The following is an 18,746-nucleotide window of genomic DNA, read 5'->3' as shown; positions in this document are numbered from 1 at the left end:
GCAGTGTTGGCATAATCACTTGTGCATTGATGCTTTCAGGTATACCCCTTATCCAGATATTATTGTGATTTTCTTGATCATCAACCATATTAAACAGATGGTTTATTTACTGGCTGTGAAGATCCAGTGTTAGTTTCTGAGCATTATGATGGCCTCTAACGTGGACGATATTATCCTCTAATCTCTGTACCTTGTCAGTAAGCTGTGACAGGATAGAAGTGAGGGGACGTATTTCAGTATTGTATGTGGTCTCCAGCCTCTGAATATATTGCTCCATATCTTCTTTAGTAGGGATAGACGCAATCTGATATACAAATAAGTTATGTTCTTCCCATATCAGAATAACCTGTGGCTGGGGGGTAAATGTCCCTGTGAAGCAAGCACTGCTCAGTATGTGGGCTTTGGTGAGCGTACAGGGAGATTTGTGGAGCTGTTTTCTTGTGAGGTCTACATTAAGAGAGAAGTTGGTGCAGGACTTACAGGCTGGAGCTGTCTGGCATCATGAGGGTTAAGACTGCTTCTTTTCCACACTGAGGTGAGGCAGTAATGGCTCCGAAGCAGGAAGATAAGACCTTCCATAAGAAACGCTGCATACCAGACATGCTGACAGAGGTGGAGGACCTCAGATTAACCTCTGATCTCTTCTTGCTTTCCCATATAGAAAGTCATGTTTGAGGCTGTAAATTGCTTAGAATTCCCCCAGGAACACGGTCTGAAGAGAGTGCTTTCAGTGTGTGCGTTCTCTTGCTGCTGTGTCCAGGCCATGTCCTTCCTGTTGATGTACAATACGTCTGAAGGTGGCGTTGATTGGGAGCAAGATTGTGTGATGTAACATCCTTATGGAAACGCGAGTTGTGACACCAATGGAACGGCGCCAGAACAGGAAGTGCGTATGAGTGTTTTTATTTTAAAAAGGCCAAACATGAGGAATGAGAAGGAGTTGTCCTAGTAGTGGACAACCCCTTTATGAAGATATAATTTTCGGTTAAAAATGAAAAAGGCTTCTCCCCTGTGTGACTTCTCTGAAGTTTGTTAAGGATTGATTTCCGTATAAAACATTTCCCGCATTAAGAACATGAAAATGGCTTCTCGTCTGTGTGAGTTCTCTGGTGACTAAGAAGTGATGATTTCTTCACAAAACATTTCCCACATTCTGAACAGGAAAAATGTTTCTCCCCTGTGTGAATTCTCTTGTGCTTAACCAAATCTGATTTCTGGATAAAACATTTCCCACATTCTGAACAGGAACAAGGCTTCTCCCCTGTGTGAATTCTCTTGTGCTTAACCAAATCTGATTTCTGGATAAAACATTTCCCACATTCTGAACAGGAAAAAGGCTTCTCCCCTGTGTGAATTCTCTTGTGCTTAACCAAATCTGATTTCTGGCTAAAACATTTCCCACATTCTGAACAGCAAAAAGGCTTTTCCCCTGTGTGAGTTCTCTGGTGCTTAACCAAACCTGATTTATGGCTAAAACATTTTCCACATTCTGAACAGGAAAAAGGCTTCTCCCCTCTGTGAATTCTCTTGTGCTCAACCAAATCTGTTTTCCGGCTAAAACATTTTCCACATTCTGAACAGGAAAAAGGCTTCTCCCCTGTGTGAGTTCTCTGATGTCTGATTAAACTTGATTTCTCTGTAAAAAATTTCCCACATTCTGAACAGGAAAAAGGCTTCTCCCCTGTGTGGGTTCTCTGATGTCTAACAAGATTTGATTTCTGGTTAAAAAATTTCCCACACTTGAAACAAAAAAATCTATTTTCTGCTGTGTGAATGCTTTGATGTTTAAGAAAAGACTTTTCGAGGGAAAAACTGTTTCCATATTCTGAACATGAAAATGGCTTCTTTGCTTTAGGAGCAGTTTGTTTTTTAATGCTTATTTTGTGACTTTGATTTTCCTTAGTAGTCGGCAATGAATCAGAAGACAGGACCTGTTTCAAATGATCAGATGACAGATCTTTGCTGTGAAGGGATGATGGTATATCTGGAGTAATGGCATTCACTTCAATTGTATCTTGTGTGATCTCAAGATCATCTGATTTAAAAATTGAAGATGTCAGCTGTCCCTCTGATCTCCTGGTACAGTCATCTGCCAAGAAGAAAACCAATTATTATTTATGAATAACATATCCTTAAAATTTATATTGTTGAATGTTTCTACTTAAACTCTCCGTAAAAATGTACTTTATGTAAAAGTATTATTATTTACCAAGAAAACATCACAGAAAAAAATCAGCCTTACCAACACCAAATCAGATAACAAATGCATTTGCATTTTAGTGTTGGTTGGGTGTACTGGGGTGTCTGTCCATTTGGGGTGCACTTATATAGTGCTGGGCAGCCTTCCTGATGTAATAGTATGGGCATCATCACTATCCTAAGCCAGACACTGTGCATCAAACCTACCTGTGTGACTGGCGTCCTATGCAAGCTTCATCTGTGTGCATCTTTAATACTAGGCAACCACACCCTCCATGAATTGGTACGATTGTGAGCGGTTGCTCCATCAGTATTTTGCACCTGCACAGCCCCCACCTTTATCATGGGGGTCTGCGGCATCCTGCCAATGCATTTGTTATATGATTTGGTGTTAGTAAGGCTGTATCTTTTTCTGTGATTTTTTTAAATTTTGCCCTATGTTAGTCGTCATTATTCACCAAGACAATAACAGTTCACAGTCTAATAGAAAACCTCATAGGATGAATCGGTGGATCGTATTGTTCACCTGTTTGTTAATTCTGCCTCCCAAATATGGAATAAAAAGCCACCAAGCAATCTTATGTAGGCAAAAATAATATCAATAATAACTTCTACTCCTCTCACAAAAAACAAGTCCCCACTCAGGTCCATCATCTGTCAATGGAAAACCAGAGGTTTCCACATTATTAGTGGCTCAAAGGCTTTTGAAAAGCAACATGGCTTCCATAAACCAATCCAGCAATATCTGCTCTCCCAAAGTCAAATCTCACCCTCACTTCAAAGCCTTGCAGTGTGCCCAAAACACATTTAGCATCCATGTATTTGACATTACTATAGTGAGAAGAACCCACTTAATTGATGGCGTGTGTCTCCTGGAGCACAATCTGGGCACTATGTGTTGGGTAATGAAATTATATATTTGTAATTTTCACTCTCCAACATCCACTGTGTGCTAATTTCCGGAAAGTGCCTGTGGAGTCAAAATAGTCACTTCTCCTATACATTAATTCACTGAGGGTTATAATTTCCAAAATGGTGTCCCTTTATGAGGATTTCTACTGCTCTGGTTTTCTGCAATTTGGTCACATTAGGGCTTCTGCAAATGGTGGGTCCCATCTCCTCTGGGATCTGCTCCTGCGACGTCTGCTTCTCTCACCAGAAGCCGCCTTATTCATCCTGCAGGCGGCGCTGGTGATGGAGGAGACGTCAGAACCAGAAGCTCTGGGCGGCGCAGGCTCTGTCCAGCCACTAAGATTATGGTGCCTGGGACCATTAGTACTATCCAGTCTGGCAGTATGGGTGTGTGTGCTGTCCAGCTGGAGTAATCTTCTCCCTGCTTCAGCCAACTGGAAAGCACCGCACCCTACTAAAGCTGGAAGCATATTGCCAGAAGCTGCCAGATACAGCCTTGTTCTCCTCTGGTTCAGTCCTCTGTGCTCAGTTCCCGCCTTGTGTATTTGGTTCCTGTTCGGAGAATCTCTAATCCAGTTTATTTTACTTAGCATTATATATTGTTTTGAGTATATCAATAGCCAATCACCTACAGCCATACTACAGGCTTAAACCAATGTTAGTATGATTATTACGGAAACACACATATGGTCATATTATCGTTAGTTCGGCACATGATGGAAAGTTACAAGGTTATACATCCCGGCTCAGACTAGTTAGATAACAGGAGCAGGGTTTTCATAGAATGTTCTTGAGAGAAAAGGTTTTTGTGAGAAAATTGCATGTGAAGCAGGAGAAAAGAATGAAAGAATGTATGCTATGCAAGGTGTAATAATAACATGATTTTAGAAGCAAGCACAAAATGAAGTAACTATAGCATGAGTATCGATATGTCCTTTACATCAACCTTGTAACATAATAATTTGACACTCACTTGGTCAACCGTGAAGGGTCATTGCTGCCCTCCCTCAACAGTTTGGTGCCGTGACTCGGATCCCTAACCAGGGACACCCCACTACCTCTGGATGTCCATAAAGAGAGACTAGCTTTCGGCCTCCCCCACTGGAATTGGGACTGATCATCCCCCACAAAAGCCACGGTAAGTGCACGAGTTCTTTACTAGTGATACTGACCGTTTGGCGTGGTTTCCACGTGGTGCGTGGTTGTTTGAAGTATCTCCGGATGTTTTGGTTGGATATAGTCAAAGGTGAGACTATAGGGGTGTAGTCCCATTAGGGGTCTGATATTGATAACTTTTAAAGCAGTACCACCTCGGATTGAGAAGTGAATATTGTATGAATCTTCCTTAACTTCTGACAAAGATTCTTAGTAGACTGAACACTATTAGTATAAGTCGCGGCAGGTGATCGAAGATTGGGTAGGACACGCACACAGATATAAGTATATCGAGTGTCCGGAGGGCTGCAGACGCGAGCTCTCCTCCTTTCACCTAGTACCGTACGTGACTTACCTGAAGGGAGGGGGGAGTCAGTGGAACAGTTGAGGCCGGCCGGACTCATACAGTGCGCAAATCAAGGATCTTTGTCAGTCGAAAGGCAGCAGTGCAGTGATTAATCAATGTTTCCGTGGAGCAGAAAGAAAGTGTCTCCCCCTCAGGAGGGAGAGGATGTGATGACTATCATGGTCGGTCGAGAGGGGAAAAGATCATTTAAGAATGCACCAAAAGTGTTTAAGTTGTTAAACTTTCCCGTGGAAGGGACACTTCAGCCTACATTGTGGGACGAAGGAATCCGGCAGAAAAGGGGAAGACTAGTTGACTGTGGATTGTTGGAAGATGCTGAAAAGTTTAGGAAAGTTGCACATGAGATTTGTGGTGATGGATATGTTGAAATAGAGGAGGAGATAAAGCCTGGTTATTTCAATTATCTTTATGTCAAGAAAGGAAAATTATCTAGCACTGTTACAAAGACTGGCTGTTTTGTGCTACAAAATGAAGCTGATGGGGAAAAGGTAAAGGAGGAAGTAGATTCCCCTTCCCAACTTATGTGTCCACAAACTGAATCTGAAGCCCCTAAAGAAGCATCCCCTACCCCCACAAATGTAGCCGTACCCCAGCCCCTGAATCCGGAAACTGAGCAATTTATAGGAGATTAAATACCCTGCACTTCCCAATGGTGGCCAGCCACCACCATATAACCCAGATGGCTGGCTTTGTAATGTGTGTTGGGTCACCAATCAGGGATGGCGTGAGTCGTGTTATAATTGTGGAACCCGCAGATCCAGTGTTGTAGCACCAACCTTCCCATTATTTAACGCTGACGGCGGGTATTATAAACCATTGCCCCCACCTGCTCCCGCCATGGTCCACACTCCATTCGGGGAGACCCAGGGACCTCCGAACTCTACCCCATTCACCCTCTCCCGAACTGGGGAAATAGAACATGGACACGAGTACCAGGAGGTGGCGTCTGTTTTACTGAATGGTCCTTCAGAATTTTCCACTATACTGAGAATAGGCATGGGGAGTATACCGCAACAGCAAGTTGGGATCATTGTAAACGTAGCAAATGCAAAACTACAGCATGGGGGGGGCTAGCTGCAGAAATATGTCGTATTGGGGGACCTGTCAGTATGTTATACATGCGGTGGGACCAAAATATGATCCCCTGGATGTACCCAGGTCACAACACCTGCTTACAGAAACAATTCAAAACACCATAGCGTACGCATCACAGCTTCATGCGGTCCCAACCCTAGCCCTGCCATTTATTTCCACCGGTATTTTTGGATATCCAAAACAAGACGCGGCCAAAATAATAGTTGGGGCTATAAAGCAATACATCGCCACGCATCCAAATAAATTGAGAGAGATAAGACTCTTGGCCATCGACAGGGATCTAGTTGATTATGCCGCTCAACTAATCAAACCCGATATCTGGTCTCCCCCAGTGTTCCCCTACCTCCAAGATCTCCCTACAATCAGTACTCATGCTGATTTCCCTCCACCTCCTCTCACAAAGATGGAGGAAATGGAGGAAGAGGACCACAATACCAGCCCACTCATATATACCCCATTTACCCCAGTACAGATGGATACTCTGTGTAACCGTCTCCCGGATCCCGAACATTTCCCCATGGCTTTTTACAGGGGCATGGCCGCATATAGAGAGATATATTCAACAACAAGGCAAGATCCTTTACACCTGCTCCGTGTAAAAGCTGGTGAAAGATATTATCCCATGGTAGAGGCTGCTGTCCCATATAATAGAGCATTAGACGCCAATACGTATGAGAGTGGGGTTGACTTCTGTCAAGCCCTTAAAATATGGGCTCAGGATAAGTTGGCTGATCAATCCACTACCCTCATAGATGTCACTCAAGAGAAGGGAGAGTCGGCTGAGAAGTTTTATGGGCGCCTTATGCAGGTCTATAAGGACCTTGGGTTCTCCTTACATACTAAAACTCATTGCCAGCTGTTAGTATCCGCCTTTATCCAGGGGTTACGGACTGAAATCAAGGACGTGATATTGGCTGTACGACCAGATGTTGAGTCAACCATCCCAGGAGATGCCCTAAAGGTAGCAAAAAGCTCCCAGAAAAGTGTCGCCCGGACCGCTTCTGCGGTAAAGCCTAAATCCAAACCCGCTGCAGTGGCAGTTGCGGCACCCGCAACACAGTATCCTCCCTTACAGCCCCACTATTACCCCATGGCAGTACCTGATCAGCGAGTAATGTATCCCAGGAAAAGGCCAGTAGTGAATTCCCGTCTTCAGGGTTGGAGGTGTGGCCGGACGGGACATTTCCAAAGGGACTGTCACACCCCTGCTAGCCAGTGCATTGCCCAAGCCCCCCTATCTAGAAATAGGACGCCCGGCCCATGAGACTCACAAGAAAATGTCCCCCAAGACCATCCATTCTGAAATGGAGGCCAACCAGAGTCTGCCATCGTGATGTCCATAACCACCCCCGGGCTCTGTTCATCCGTAGTTCTCCCAGTAGGAGAGAATCCGGTGAAGTTCATGGTAGACACTGGGGCGGCCAACTCCATTTTAAAATCCACTGAACTGCCCCAGGGTCTCCCAGTCCAATTTTCTAACGACAATCTAATATTGATCGGTGTAGATGGCAGACCTTACAAACACACTCTCACTAAACCTATTCCGATTCCCATTTCCGGGAAGTAATGGCACAATTTATCATATCCCTGACGTGCCCGGTAAATCTTTTAGGAGCAGACCTCTTGTCTAAATTCCGATCCCGAACTCAATACCAGGACAATGGTCAGATGATCCTTACTTTAAAGGATCCAAACTCTGATGCACACATAGAGGCGGTCTGCATCTTACGGGCGCTACCCACGGTTATGATTAACATACAATACAATTGGAAATCTCCAAAAAGATCCCAGGTTAGCTCCATACACAGAGGAAATCCCTTCTCATCTGTGGTCACAAGGCCCAGACGACATTGGGAGATTGCCAGTAGAACCAATACAGGTGTACCTCAAGCCCGGAGCGCCCTTTCCCAAGGTTCGCCAGTAGCCGCTCACACATGTACAAGAACAAGGTCTACACCAGCAAATTCACACCTTGTTAGAGAAAGGGGCACTAATTCCCCGAGTCTCCCCGTGCAATACGCCGTTGTTCCCCGTAAGGAAAAAATCCAAACCGGGGCAGCCGCCCTCTTATCGATTGGTGCAGGATTTGAGGGCAGTAAATGCAGCGACAGTCTTGGAAACTCCTGTGGTGTCTAACCCACATACCCTTCTCTCACAAATACCATCTACTGCTGCCTGGTTTACAGTAATTGATTTAGCAAACGCCTTTTTCAGCATTCCACTACATAAAGACTGTCCGTTTCTGTTTGCATTTATATATCAGGGCAGGCCATTGACTTGGACAGTGATGCCGCAGGAGCGCAGAATAGCCCTAATCAGTTTGCAAAGAACATGCCTAGCTGTCTGCTGCTGTGGCAGCCGGACAACTCTGAGGTAGTACGAGTACAATAAGTTGATGATCTTCTTTTGTGTGCCCCCACGGAGCAAGTGTCCATCAGGGCCAGTGTTCGCCTCCTCAAGCATCTAGCAAAACTGAATTGTCGAGTCTCAGCCTCGAAACTTCAGTTTTGCCACGGTCAAGTGGTTTTCTTAGGCCACTGCCTTACTCAGGGTGCCAGACATATCACAGAAGAAAGAAAGATGGCCATCTACCTACTACCATTCCCAAAAGATCCCATAGAGCTGCAACGGTTCCTCGGACTATGTACATATTGCAGACAATGGATCCCAGGCGCCTCACGTCTGATGCAACCCCTATATGATGCATTAAAAGAAGACACTCTGGCTGGTGTAAACAACAAGGACCACCAAGAACTGCTGCAACAAGCCTTTGAGTAACTAAAATCAAGGATAATGATAGCCCCTGCCCTTGGAAACCCGGATTATGCTCAACCTTTCCATTTGTATGTCTCAGATACAGGAGGGCATGCAGTCGGGGTACTCACGCAAAGACACTGTACAAAGCAGCGCCCAGTCGGTTACTACTCAGCACGTCTGGACCCGGTAGCCAGGGCCTCCTATAGCTGTCTACGAGCGGTTAACACCACACAGCAGTTACTTGAAAAAACGGCGGACATCATCCTTGGAAATGAGACTCACATTTATGCTCCACATGATATTGCGGCTGTTTTGGCTTTACAGCAACCTAAACATCTGTCCACACAGAGACATCTGCGCTGCAGTGTACGTTGATTTTGCCAGAAAATGTGAAATTACACCAGTGCACCACCATCAACCCGGCCACCCTGCTACCAGCACCTGAGGGAGAGGGGAAAGAGGCTCCACCACATGATTGTCTGGAAGAAAATTACTGCGGAGTCAACTCCACTTATTTTAGTGGGGGCAAGTACCCTTGGATGACCAAGAACTTACGTTATATACGGATGGATCCAGATATGCTGACACCTCTGGCAGGTTTCATACTGGATATGCTGTCACAACTGAAGATACATTGGTAGAGGCTGCAGCCTTACCTCCCAGTATGTCAGCACATGAAGCAGAGCTTGAAGCTTGGATTGCTGCTTGTCAACAGGCCGAAGGAAAACGTGTGAATATATTTACTGACTCGAGATACGCCTTCGGGATTGCACATGACTTTGGGGAGATCTGGCCAAGGAGAGGCTTTGTCACGACTGCAGGTTCTCCTGTGAAAAATGCTGAAAGCGTCAGACAATTGATGGAAGCGGTACAACTACCAAGACAGTTGGCTGTTGTAAAGGTAAAAGCTCATACCCGACCAGATGCCCCTGAAGCAAGAGGTAATGCACTTGCTGATCTCCATGCTAAGCAAGCAGCTCTTCTTCCAACATCCATGTCCATGGCTGTTACGCGGCAGCAGACCAAAGAGCTAAATTCCATGCCAACTCAGGATCAACCTGCAGAAGAGCATCAACCGGTCCCTCCAATCACAAAGCTACACTGCACATAGCAAAAAGTCTCTAAAGAAGAACGCCAGTCATGGAAGGAGGCGGGTGCTAAATTGATAGATGGGCTATGGAAAAAGGGACAACTGTATTGTTTGCCTCGACTCCTATATCAGGCCGTTGCAGCCTGGGTCCCTGGACTGGTGCATCGAGGGAAAAATCAAGCTTTGCTACTGGTACAGAAACTCTATTGGGCCCCAGGAATTTCCACCGTGTTGAGCGCACAAAACAAAGGTTGCACAATATGCCAAACCTGCAACCCAGGCAGATTACAGAATGTACCGACAAAACACCTTGCTAAACCAGAGTATCCGTTCCAACGATTGCAAGTTGATCATATCACTCTCCCTAAAGCAGGACGATATGAATACTGCTTAGTAGTAGTGGATATGTTTTCCAGCGGGCCAGAAGCATTCGCCGTTCCAAACATGACTGCCAAGACTACTGCCAAGAAGCTGGTATGGAGTCCCAGAAATTATCGAAAGTGATCAGGGACCAGCCTTTTCCTCATGCGTATATCAAGAAATACTTACCATGATTGGATCAACAGTGGCGCTGCATACTCCTTACCATCCACAGTCAAGCGGCAAGGTGGAGAGATTGAATGGCACACTGAAAAGGCAATTGATCAAAATGATGCAGGAGACTACGGCCCAGTGGCCTGAGCTCCTTCCCATTGCACTATATCAGATACGCACCACCCCCATAGGGAAACATAAATTGTCACCCTATGAGATACTATTTGGGTCACAACCAGCTATAGCTCGATTTACCCCACAACAATTATCAGAAGAAACAGATCATGTTGTGCAATATGTGATTCAGCTTGCCAAAGCCTTAACTAACATCCATGCGTTAGTATCATCTTCTATTCCAGATCCAGCTGATGCAGAATGTTATCATACCCTTAAGCCCGGAGATTATGTGTATGTGAAGAGACATGTTCGGAAACACGGACTAGAACCATTGTATGATGGACCATACCAAGTGCTCCTTACAACCCCAACAGCAGTAAAACTTGAAGGGAAGTCAACATGGATCCATGCTTCACACTGCAAACGTCAACCATCCTGAGATGTTTTATGATAATATGTATGGTTAGACTAGTCAATACCTGGAATAGCCTACAACAGAGTACTGACCCTTTTAATAACAAGTTCATTACTCACCACCAGATTTTGGTACAAGAATTGAGTCAATTAGAGAACAACCCGATCAGTGACTGTTGGATATGTACTCACTCACCAGTTTCAGCCGCTAGTATGCCTTTCCTGGCGATCCCAGTCACTCTGGAAGAAATACTAAACTGGCCCAATTGTAGCGACGCCCTTGCTAATAACGCTACTAAGTTTAGTATATTATGGAACACAACTGTATCTCCTCTGGTGGCAAGGAAATCTTAGTGCCACCAGTAGACACCTAAATTTTTTTGCCCTTAAAGGAAACAAATGGGTGTCCAGAAACATGTCCTCCTTGACTAATTTAGGTTTCATACCAACTGAAGGTCTACAAATCAGTTTTAATGCTACTCCTAGTACGGCAGATGCTTTTAACCATCATTGTTGAAAAGATACATTCATAATCACTCATGGGTACATGCAAATCTGTTTAGAAAAGGTACCAATGACACATGTTATAAAATATCTGGTAACATCCCTTGCAATGAATCTTCTGAATAGAAGCCTAGTGATCCAACATGTGGCAATCCGGATATTGTAGCCCCCTAGGACAAATGCCTTCATGGTGTATGTTATCAAATAACACCGTTTTTATCGATTTGGTACATAAATTAGTATTACAGCACTCTGCTTTATGGGATCTGCCATCAGCCACATATTGGGTCTGAGAGAATAATGCATATAAATGGCTCCCAGTCGGAGTAGGGGGGAATTGTACGTTGGCCCGGCTAACTCCAGCCACTTATCTTATTCCCCATAGTAAAGTAGATATGAGTGCCATCCCTCTTCCTACCATCTATAAATGTGCCAAGGACAACACTCCACACCCATCAGGAAGACTTCATTTAGTACAAATGAGTATGCCCAATAAGATAGCCAGTACTGTCTTCCTCTACCCTATTGTAACACAAATGTGGGACAAATTAGTGGAAGTCACTGACTACTTAGATGACCAGATTTGGAGTGTATTGGAAATAATTAATACTACTGTTGCGGTGCAGAATCAACTTACTATAGTAGCTAATCAACATACTTTAGTGCTGGACTATTTGACAGCAACTCAAGGAGGGATGTGTCAGGTTATAGGCCCAGCCTGTTGTCACTATATTGACCCAGACTCTACCATACGGTTAAAGACTAAAATGGAAGACATTAGGAAACTCAGGGAAGAATATAACAAACATAACGAATTGACCAAAGACAGTTGGTGGTCTGATACGTTCTCATTTTTAAATCCTGCTAATTGGTTTAAAGGGATAGGTGGATGGATTGTTGGAATATTACAAGGAGTGTTGCATATTGCTGCTTGCATCTTGCCAGTCATCAGAGAGCAAGGAGAACGCTGTAAACCAACATCCAGTGCTACTATACACGGACCTCCCAGATGTAACCAGCATTGAGGACCTGGAAGGCAAGGGAATGATGACCGTCACCCGCATGCCTCGACCAACCTCACGTCTGAAGATCAGAGCTTTATGATTATATCAACGGACAAGGGGGGGATGGACATGCCGCGACGGCCTCAATTGGTAACAAGGGCACTAACTGAGTGAAGACCAATGTCCCTCAGGCTCAAAACATGAGCCTGGGAAAGCACCTCTATTGTTGATAATAACATAATATTTAGGGGGGAAATGTAAAGGACATATCGATATTCATGCTATAGTTACTTCATTTTGTGCTTGCTTCTAAAATCATGTTATTATTACACCTTGCATAGCATACATTCATTCATTCTTTTCTCCTGCTTCACATGCAATTTTCTCACAAGAACCTTTTCTCTCAAGTACATTCTATGAAATACCCTGCTCCTGTTATCTAACTAGTCTGAACCGGGATGTATAACCTTGTAACTTTCCATCATGAGCCGAACTAACGATAATATGACCATATGTGTGTTTCCGTAATAATCGTACTAACATTGGTTTAAGCCTGTAGTATGGCTGTAGGTGATTGGCTATTGATATACTCAAAACAATATATAATGCTAAGTAAAATAAATGGGATTAGAGATTCTCCAAATCCTCCCATACAGAGCTCTGTCTTCGTCTGGTTTCCTGATTGCAATCAACCTTGTAACATAATAATTTGACACTCACTTGGTCAACAGTGAAGGGTCATTGCTGCCCTCCCTCAACAGTGATGTCGGCCAGTTTACTGACTACTTTTGTGTGATTTTGTATTTTCTCTGACCTTCATGTTCTGACCCGGCTATCTGACTATTCTCCTTGCAATCTCACACCACAGAACATTAGGTAACACTGTGGCCCAAGCTTAGCGGGTCTCTGTCTAAGTCCATAGCCATGTAGAGGGGTTAAAGGATGATGAGCAAGGCAAACCCTGGGATCTGGAAAATGGAGTAGATAGCGCTAAGCCTGTTTGTGGTAGCCATCTTTTGAGCTGCCAGGTGACAACGAACAGTGTCCATAATACATTGTGTTTGCACACCATCCCAGCAAGATCTGCATTCAAATAGCTAAATGGCACGCCTGCCTTTCATAACCTGCCATGTGCTCAGACAGTAGTGTACAACCGTATATAGGGTATTGTCAGATTCAAGAGAAGTTGAAATATTATTTGTAAGGTCCATTTGTTTCCTATTATCCTTTGTGAAGAATTCCAAAGTTATCACCACATAAAGTGACACACGTCAGATTTGAAAAATGGGCCCAGATAGGAACACAAAACTGGGGTTAAATCAAGAGTATTTTGGGCACTAACTACTATAGTCAAAAGTGTGAGTAACAATAACACATCTACTGAAATGATCAAACTCAACAGTCTCCATCAGTAAGTAGTGAGTAACTAGTGGTGAAACCTCTCTGGGGTAATTGGAGTATGGGGCTCGGTGGCTCTTGGGATTCTAAACTATCATAAGGGCCAATATTTTCTGTCAGATGAATTTCAAGAAGAAATATTAGATGTTCAAAGAGAACTTTTTATAATACTGCAGAGATGAGGCGTCTTAAATTTAGCTTAGAGATATTTCATGGCACAGGTGTAATGTTTTTTATGTAGTTTATCACAATACTATTTGAAGTTAGTCGGTTTTAAAAGAAATTGAAAAGTCAGGATAAAGGGAAACTCTGTTGTTATTGTACAGAAATTCACACTTGGCCTCACTGCAAATTTAATGTTGTAGATCATAAATGTGAAGTTTGGCCAGAAAGACTGGACCTGGTCTTGTAGGGACCATATGAGCACATTCAGCAGCACAGAAGGGAGAGAAGGTAGATTCATCCAATAAGATATCAGAGATCTAGGAAGCAAATAAATCATTACCCTCCACTTTCTCTTACAGTCCCATCATAATATTTTTCTTCAAGTAATTTTCTGGCTTTGTGGTTTACAGATCTGAGCAGGTAACGTCTCCTAATCACAGGGAGTAGGTGGATCCTCCAGGTTGTAAGTTCTATGGAAAAGGGTTTCAATGGCCAAAATCATTTGAACATTTTTGGGTGGAGGAGAATGTTGTGGTCTAGAGGCAAAATAGTGATCACACGATTGTGATACGGCCGGACTACACAACCGATAAAGCAGCCACAGACGGTGACTGAGAAGAATCTGTGACTTCTCTGCATTTAGTGGTTACTACTCACCAGGGTGGTCATATGTAGGAATCTCCTCTTTACACCACTCATCACCCCTTACATATGCCTCTATAGTATTAATATGGGTCAGATCTTCACCCTGAAACAAATATTGTAAAAGTCAAAAACAGATGAGAAGTCACATCTATAATCCACTCCAATCCTGTCATCTCCACCGTTTTCATTACACAAATAGAAAACACATAATACTGGTGGATAAAACAAGACTGAACACAAAACCTTCACAGCCGTCTACACATCATAGGGGAGATCTCATGACACCTTCTCTCCATCTACCTGATGATCCTGAGGAACATTGGGATCTTCTTGTTTACAGTCATGTGGAAGAAGAGGTTGGGGACATCAGTCTGGTGAAGTCCTCTTACTGGATAGATCTGGAGGAAATACATACAGGGACTGAATTAATTCTTTACATACAGATAATTATAGGCCGTGTGTATTTAGTCCTGTCTATTACCTGGTGATGTGAGGGGCTGGTGAACCTCCATCATGACGTCTTTGTACAAATCTTTGTGTCCTTCTAAATACTCCCACTCTTCCATGGAGAAATAGACAGTGACATTCTGACATCTTATAGGAACCTGACACATACAATGATACAGTCATCCCACCTGATCCTTTCATTGTGTTACTGTATAATGTCCCAGCATTACCAGCAGTGTCACCTCTCCAGTCAGCAGCTCAATCATCTTGTAGGTGAGTTCTAGGATCTTCTGGTCATTGATGTCCTCATGTATCAAGGCTTGAGATGGAGGCCCTGTGAATGGGCTCAGGTGTCTTTCCCATCCCTCAGACACAGGGTCCTGACAGCGCTCACTAGAGGTCTTCTTCACTACTGTGTAATCCTGGTTATGGAGAGAAACATTAATAAATCGCACTCCAGACATTACCAGAGTCCTCACCTCTCCAGTTCTGTTCATCTGTTATTACCATAGATAAGAATGATGTAATGTGACATCATCAAAATCTCTCACCTCTCCAGTAAGACGGAAGAGGATCTCTAGGGTGAGGTGTAATATCCTCTCCACCATCTTGTCTCTGTCCAAATCCATCTTTGATGATTCCATAAGGAAAATTCTCTTTAATAGATCTTCACTGAGAGGATCTGATATTGTAGGGACCTGAATGAGAAGATGATGTAACATCATAAAAATCCTGTGTAATTATAGAATTACTGGAGATAATAAGGGAAACATATGATGAGATATATTATTTTACAGTATTTAGTTTTCTGCTTTACATCTAGTAATAAAACCTATATATTTTTGGCCACAGACAACAAGCAGTTTCTTCCTTGGAGTCTGTAGCTGAACACGTTTCTCAAAGACTCATCTTCCATAAAGCTAATTCTCGTCTCATTTACCGTCAATGCAATCGGCATTAGCAATACTGCAGGAGATATTAATTACACGTAACATGAGAAATAACTACTTCATGATGAGGACGACATATTCATCTTCTACTACGGCTCTAGAAACATATTTAGCCAGAGTGCTTCACTGACTACATCTCCACCGGCCGTCTATATGAATGTTTCCCGTCTTCCCCGGACTGTAATCTATCACATTAGTTCTCATGTATGATTCACACACAGAAGTTTGAGGCTTTGATACATGGTAAGGTTTTTAATATTATACAGAGTAGGACTATCCCGAATGGGTTCACCTTGCCATGGTGGGATAGCTTTCATGCTATTTTTGATCAAAAACAGACCGCCGGGGGGAGCCGCCAGAAAAATGCTCGAGTTTCCCATAGACTTACATTGGGCTCGTTGCTCGGGTCGAGCACCCGAGTATTCCAATGTGCTCAACCCGAGCATCGAGCACCCGAGCATTTTAGTGCTCGCCCATCACTAGTTCTGAGTTTAAATCCCTCGTGCAGAAAAAATAAACTTTTGTTTTTTAAATGATGTTGGCGAGCACACAAACTTCAGTGATGCTTGGCTTTGATATCTGAAGACTTTTCTCACACATCAGAATAAGAATCACAATTACTTTTAGACCCCTGAGTATTATCATGGTTAATCTCATAAGCCAAGAAAAACCTGTAGGGACACTGAACTTTTTATTATTAATTATTATTATTACTATTATCCTTTCAAACCAAAGCTATGTGACACAGATGCCTTACCATTAAACTGTAGGTTCATTATTTAGGTAGTGATATATAATTATAATAATTACATAGCAAAAGTAAATTGGGAGTTTGCAGCCAGTTCTTGGGTGGATGGAAAGAAAAATTGACAATAAAGAAATGTTATTATTAGACCCCTTTAAGAAATTATGCAAATGAACAGTCACTTGGAAATAGATATGTAGTAAATTAGTGCCTCCCAATTTACTTTGGCTATGTAATTTACCATGCAAATAGACAGCGTGTCTGAAACTCTTAACACGTCAGGATGACAATCAAAATGTCAGGTATTAAAAGTAAAACACCCTTGTAGTTTGTGTGCTAAATAGGGATAGTTAAAAAAAAATAATAATAATATTTCTATTGGGATTTGAACTGTGACACTTTAGTTTCAGAGGCTGATGCCTTACCATTGAGCTATCCAGGCAAGTGATAGTAACTGGCAGCTTTTCTTGTCTTATGAGATCAACCATGATAATACTCAGGGTCACACATCCGACTCACACATCAAAATCAAACATCATTTGAATTTGTCTTGCTTGCAGTCAGTGCATAAGTCCCAATGAGTTTCAATCAGATTTGCACTGAAAATCATATAACCAAATGGAACTCCTAGGTTTCTTCAACTGAGTTAAAAGCTCAGGGGTTAGTGCACTGGTGTCTGGATATAGAATTTTAGGTTCAAGTCCCATCAACGAACAGTGACTTCTTTTTTATTATTATTATAACAGTTGTAAATGTCACTTACCAAAGTTACTTGTCAGAAACACTCGTCAGACTGGGTGTTTAGCCTCAAAATGACATCATTATGATGTTTGATTTTGATATCTCATCATCTCCTAAAATGGACACTGTACTCCTGTGACTGTGTTAACCCCTCTAGTTGCTGGATGCTTCTGGAGCACAACACTTCCTGTCTCATGTGCTTGTGTTACTGCTAATAGTTGCTGAATGCTTTTAAATCAACAGCACTACTTCTGCATGTCACACTCTGCAACAGCACTACTTCTGCATGTCACAACGGGCATTGCAGAAAATGACCTTGGTGGATGACGTTCAGGCTTCCTAATGGTGTTTGAAAGGGTCGCCGAGAGGGACAAACTTCCGCCAGAGCAGTGGGCAGAGGTACTGGCGCCATACTTGACGGGAGAGCCCAGAAGGTGTACTATAATTTAGCTTTGCAGGAAGCCAAAGGGTATGGCAAGCTAAAAACTGAGATTCTCGCACACTTGGGGGTGACAATGACAATCAGGGTGCACTGGGTTCACCACTGGGGTAATCACCGGGACAAACCACCTCGCTTCCAAATGTTTGACCTGTTGCACCTGGTCCAGAAGTTGCTGGTACCGGATTCCCCTATGCCTGCGCAGATGGTAGAGCGGGTGGTGATGGACCAGTTTGTGCACTCCCTGCCAAGGCCCATACAGACTTGGGTTGCCCAGGGTGATCCCTGGAATGCGGATGACCTGGATGGACTGGTCCAGAGATACCAGGGGGTTGAAGGTTCCTTGGGAAGGCAGCCCACTCCATACTGGGGGTCCCAACAGGGGATGGAGACTCAAAAGGGGATGGGCCATCCAAGGTCGAAAGGGGCAGAGGAGGTGATGCCTAAGGTCCCTACAGGTGATGTTGTTTACTGGAGGTGCCATGGCCCAGGCCATATAGCCGCCCGTTATCCCCTGAGCCGATGGACTGCAGCATAGGACACCATTGTTCATATTATGCTTATCCGACCTGCAGTGTGAAATGTAAACTCAGCGAGGGGCCACAAGCATGTCCTGTGAAGGTGAACGGACAGGAGGTAACGGCACGGCTAGACTCCGTGATGGCCACCCTTCCTCTTTTGTTTGTTTTGGGATGTGTGGGGGAAGAGTTCCGGGTTCGCTGGCTCAGATAAGAAACCAGTTAACCCTGAGGAGGTATCACCACACCCAGAGTCAGACAGGTTTCCCTTTTGTGTCCTTGTTGGGGATAAGGAGGTAGTGCCCCCCCGAGTCTGCCATTCCGGAGTTAGGGGTGACCAGCGAGAATTTTGGGTTTGCCCAACATAGGGACCTAACTCTGAAGGAAGCCTTTAATAATGTCACTGTTATAAATGGGGTTACACAGGAGTCGGGGGCTGACACAAGGTTTCCCCATGTTATAATGAGTGGGGAGTCGTTGTACCGGGTCAAAAAAGTGAGGGAGGAGCGAGTGGAGCAGTTAATAGTGCCGGGCCCCTATAGACAGAAGG

At 43.7% G+C, this 18,746-nt stretch overlaps 1 protein-coding gene across 1 annotated transcript in view; it reads right to left on the bottom strand.

Annotated features, from left to right (window-relative positions):
- Positions 1–302: 302 nt before the first annotated feature.
- The window catches only part of LOC141212785 (uncharacterized), a 100,941-nt gene continuing 82,497 nt past the window's right edge, over positions 303–18,746 (bottom strand). Inside the window, exon 7 of the mRNA XM_073665092.1 lies at positions 303–2,048. Coding sequence (XP_073521193.1) covers positions 1,068–2,048 — 981 coding nt within the window. The 3' untranslated portion in view covers positions 303–1,067. The remainder of the gene's footprint in view (positions 2,049–18,746) is intronic.

This window comes from Phyllobates terribilis, unplaced genomic scaffold (assembly GCF_046119375.1).
Source record: "Phyllobates terribilis strain yellow unplaced genomic scaffold, ASM4611937v1 Scaffold_186__1_contigs__length_3700242, whole genome shotgun sequence".
Lineage (NCBI taxonomy): Eukaryota > Metazoa > Chordata > Amphibia > Anura > Dendrobatidae > Phyllobates > Phyllobates terribilis.
The sequence above is the reverse complement of the archived record's forward strand: the minus strand, read 5'-3'. Positions and strand labels throughout refer to the sequence as shown.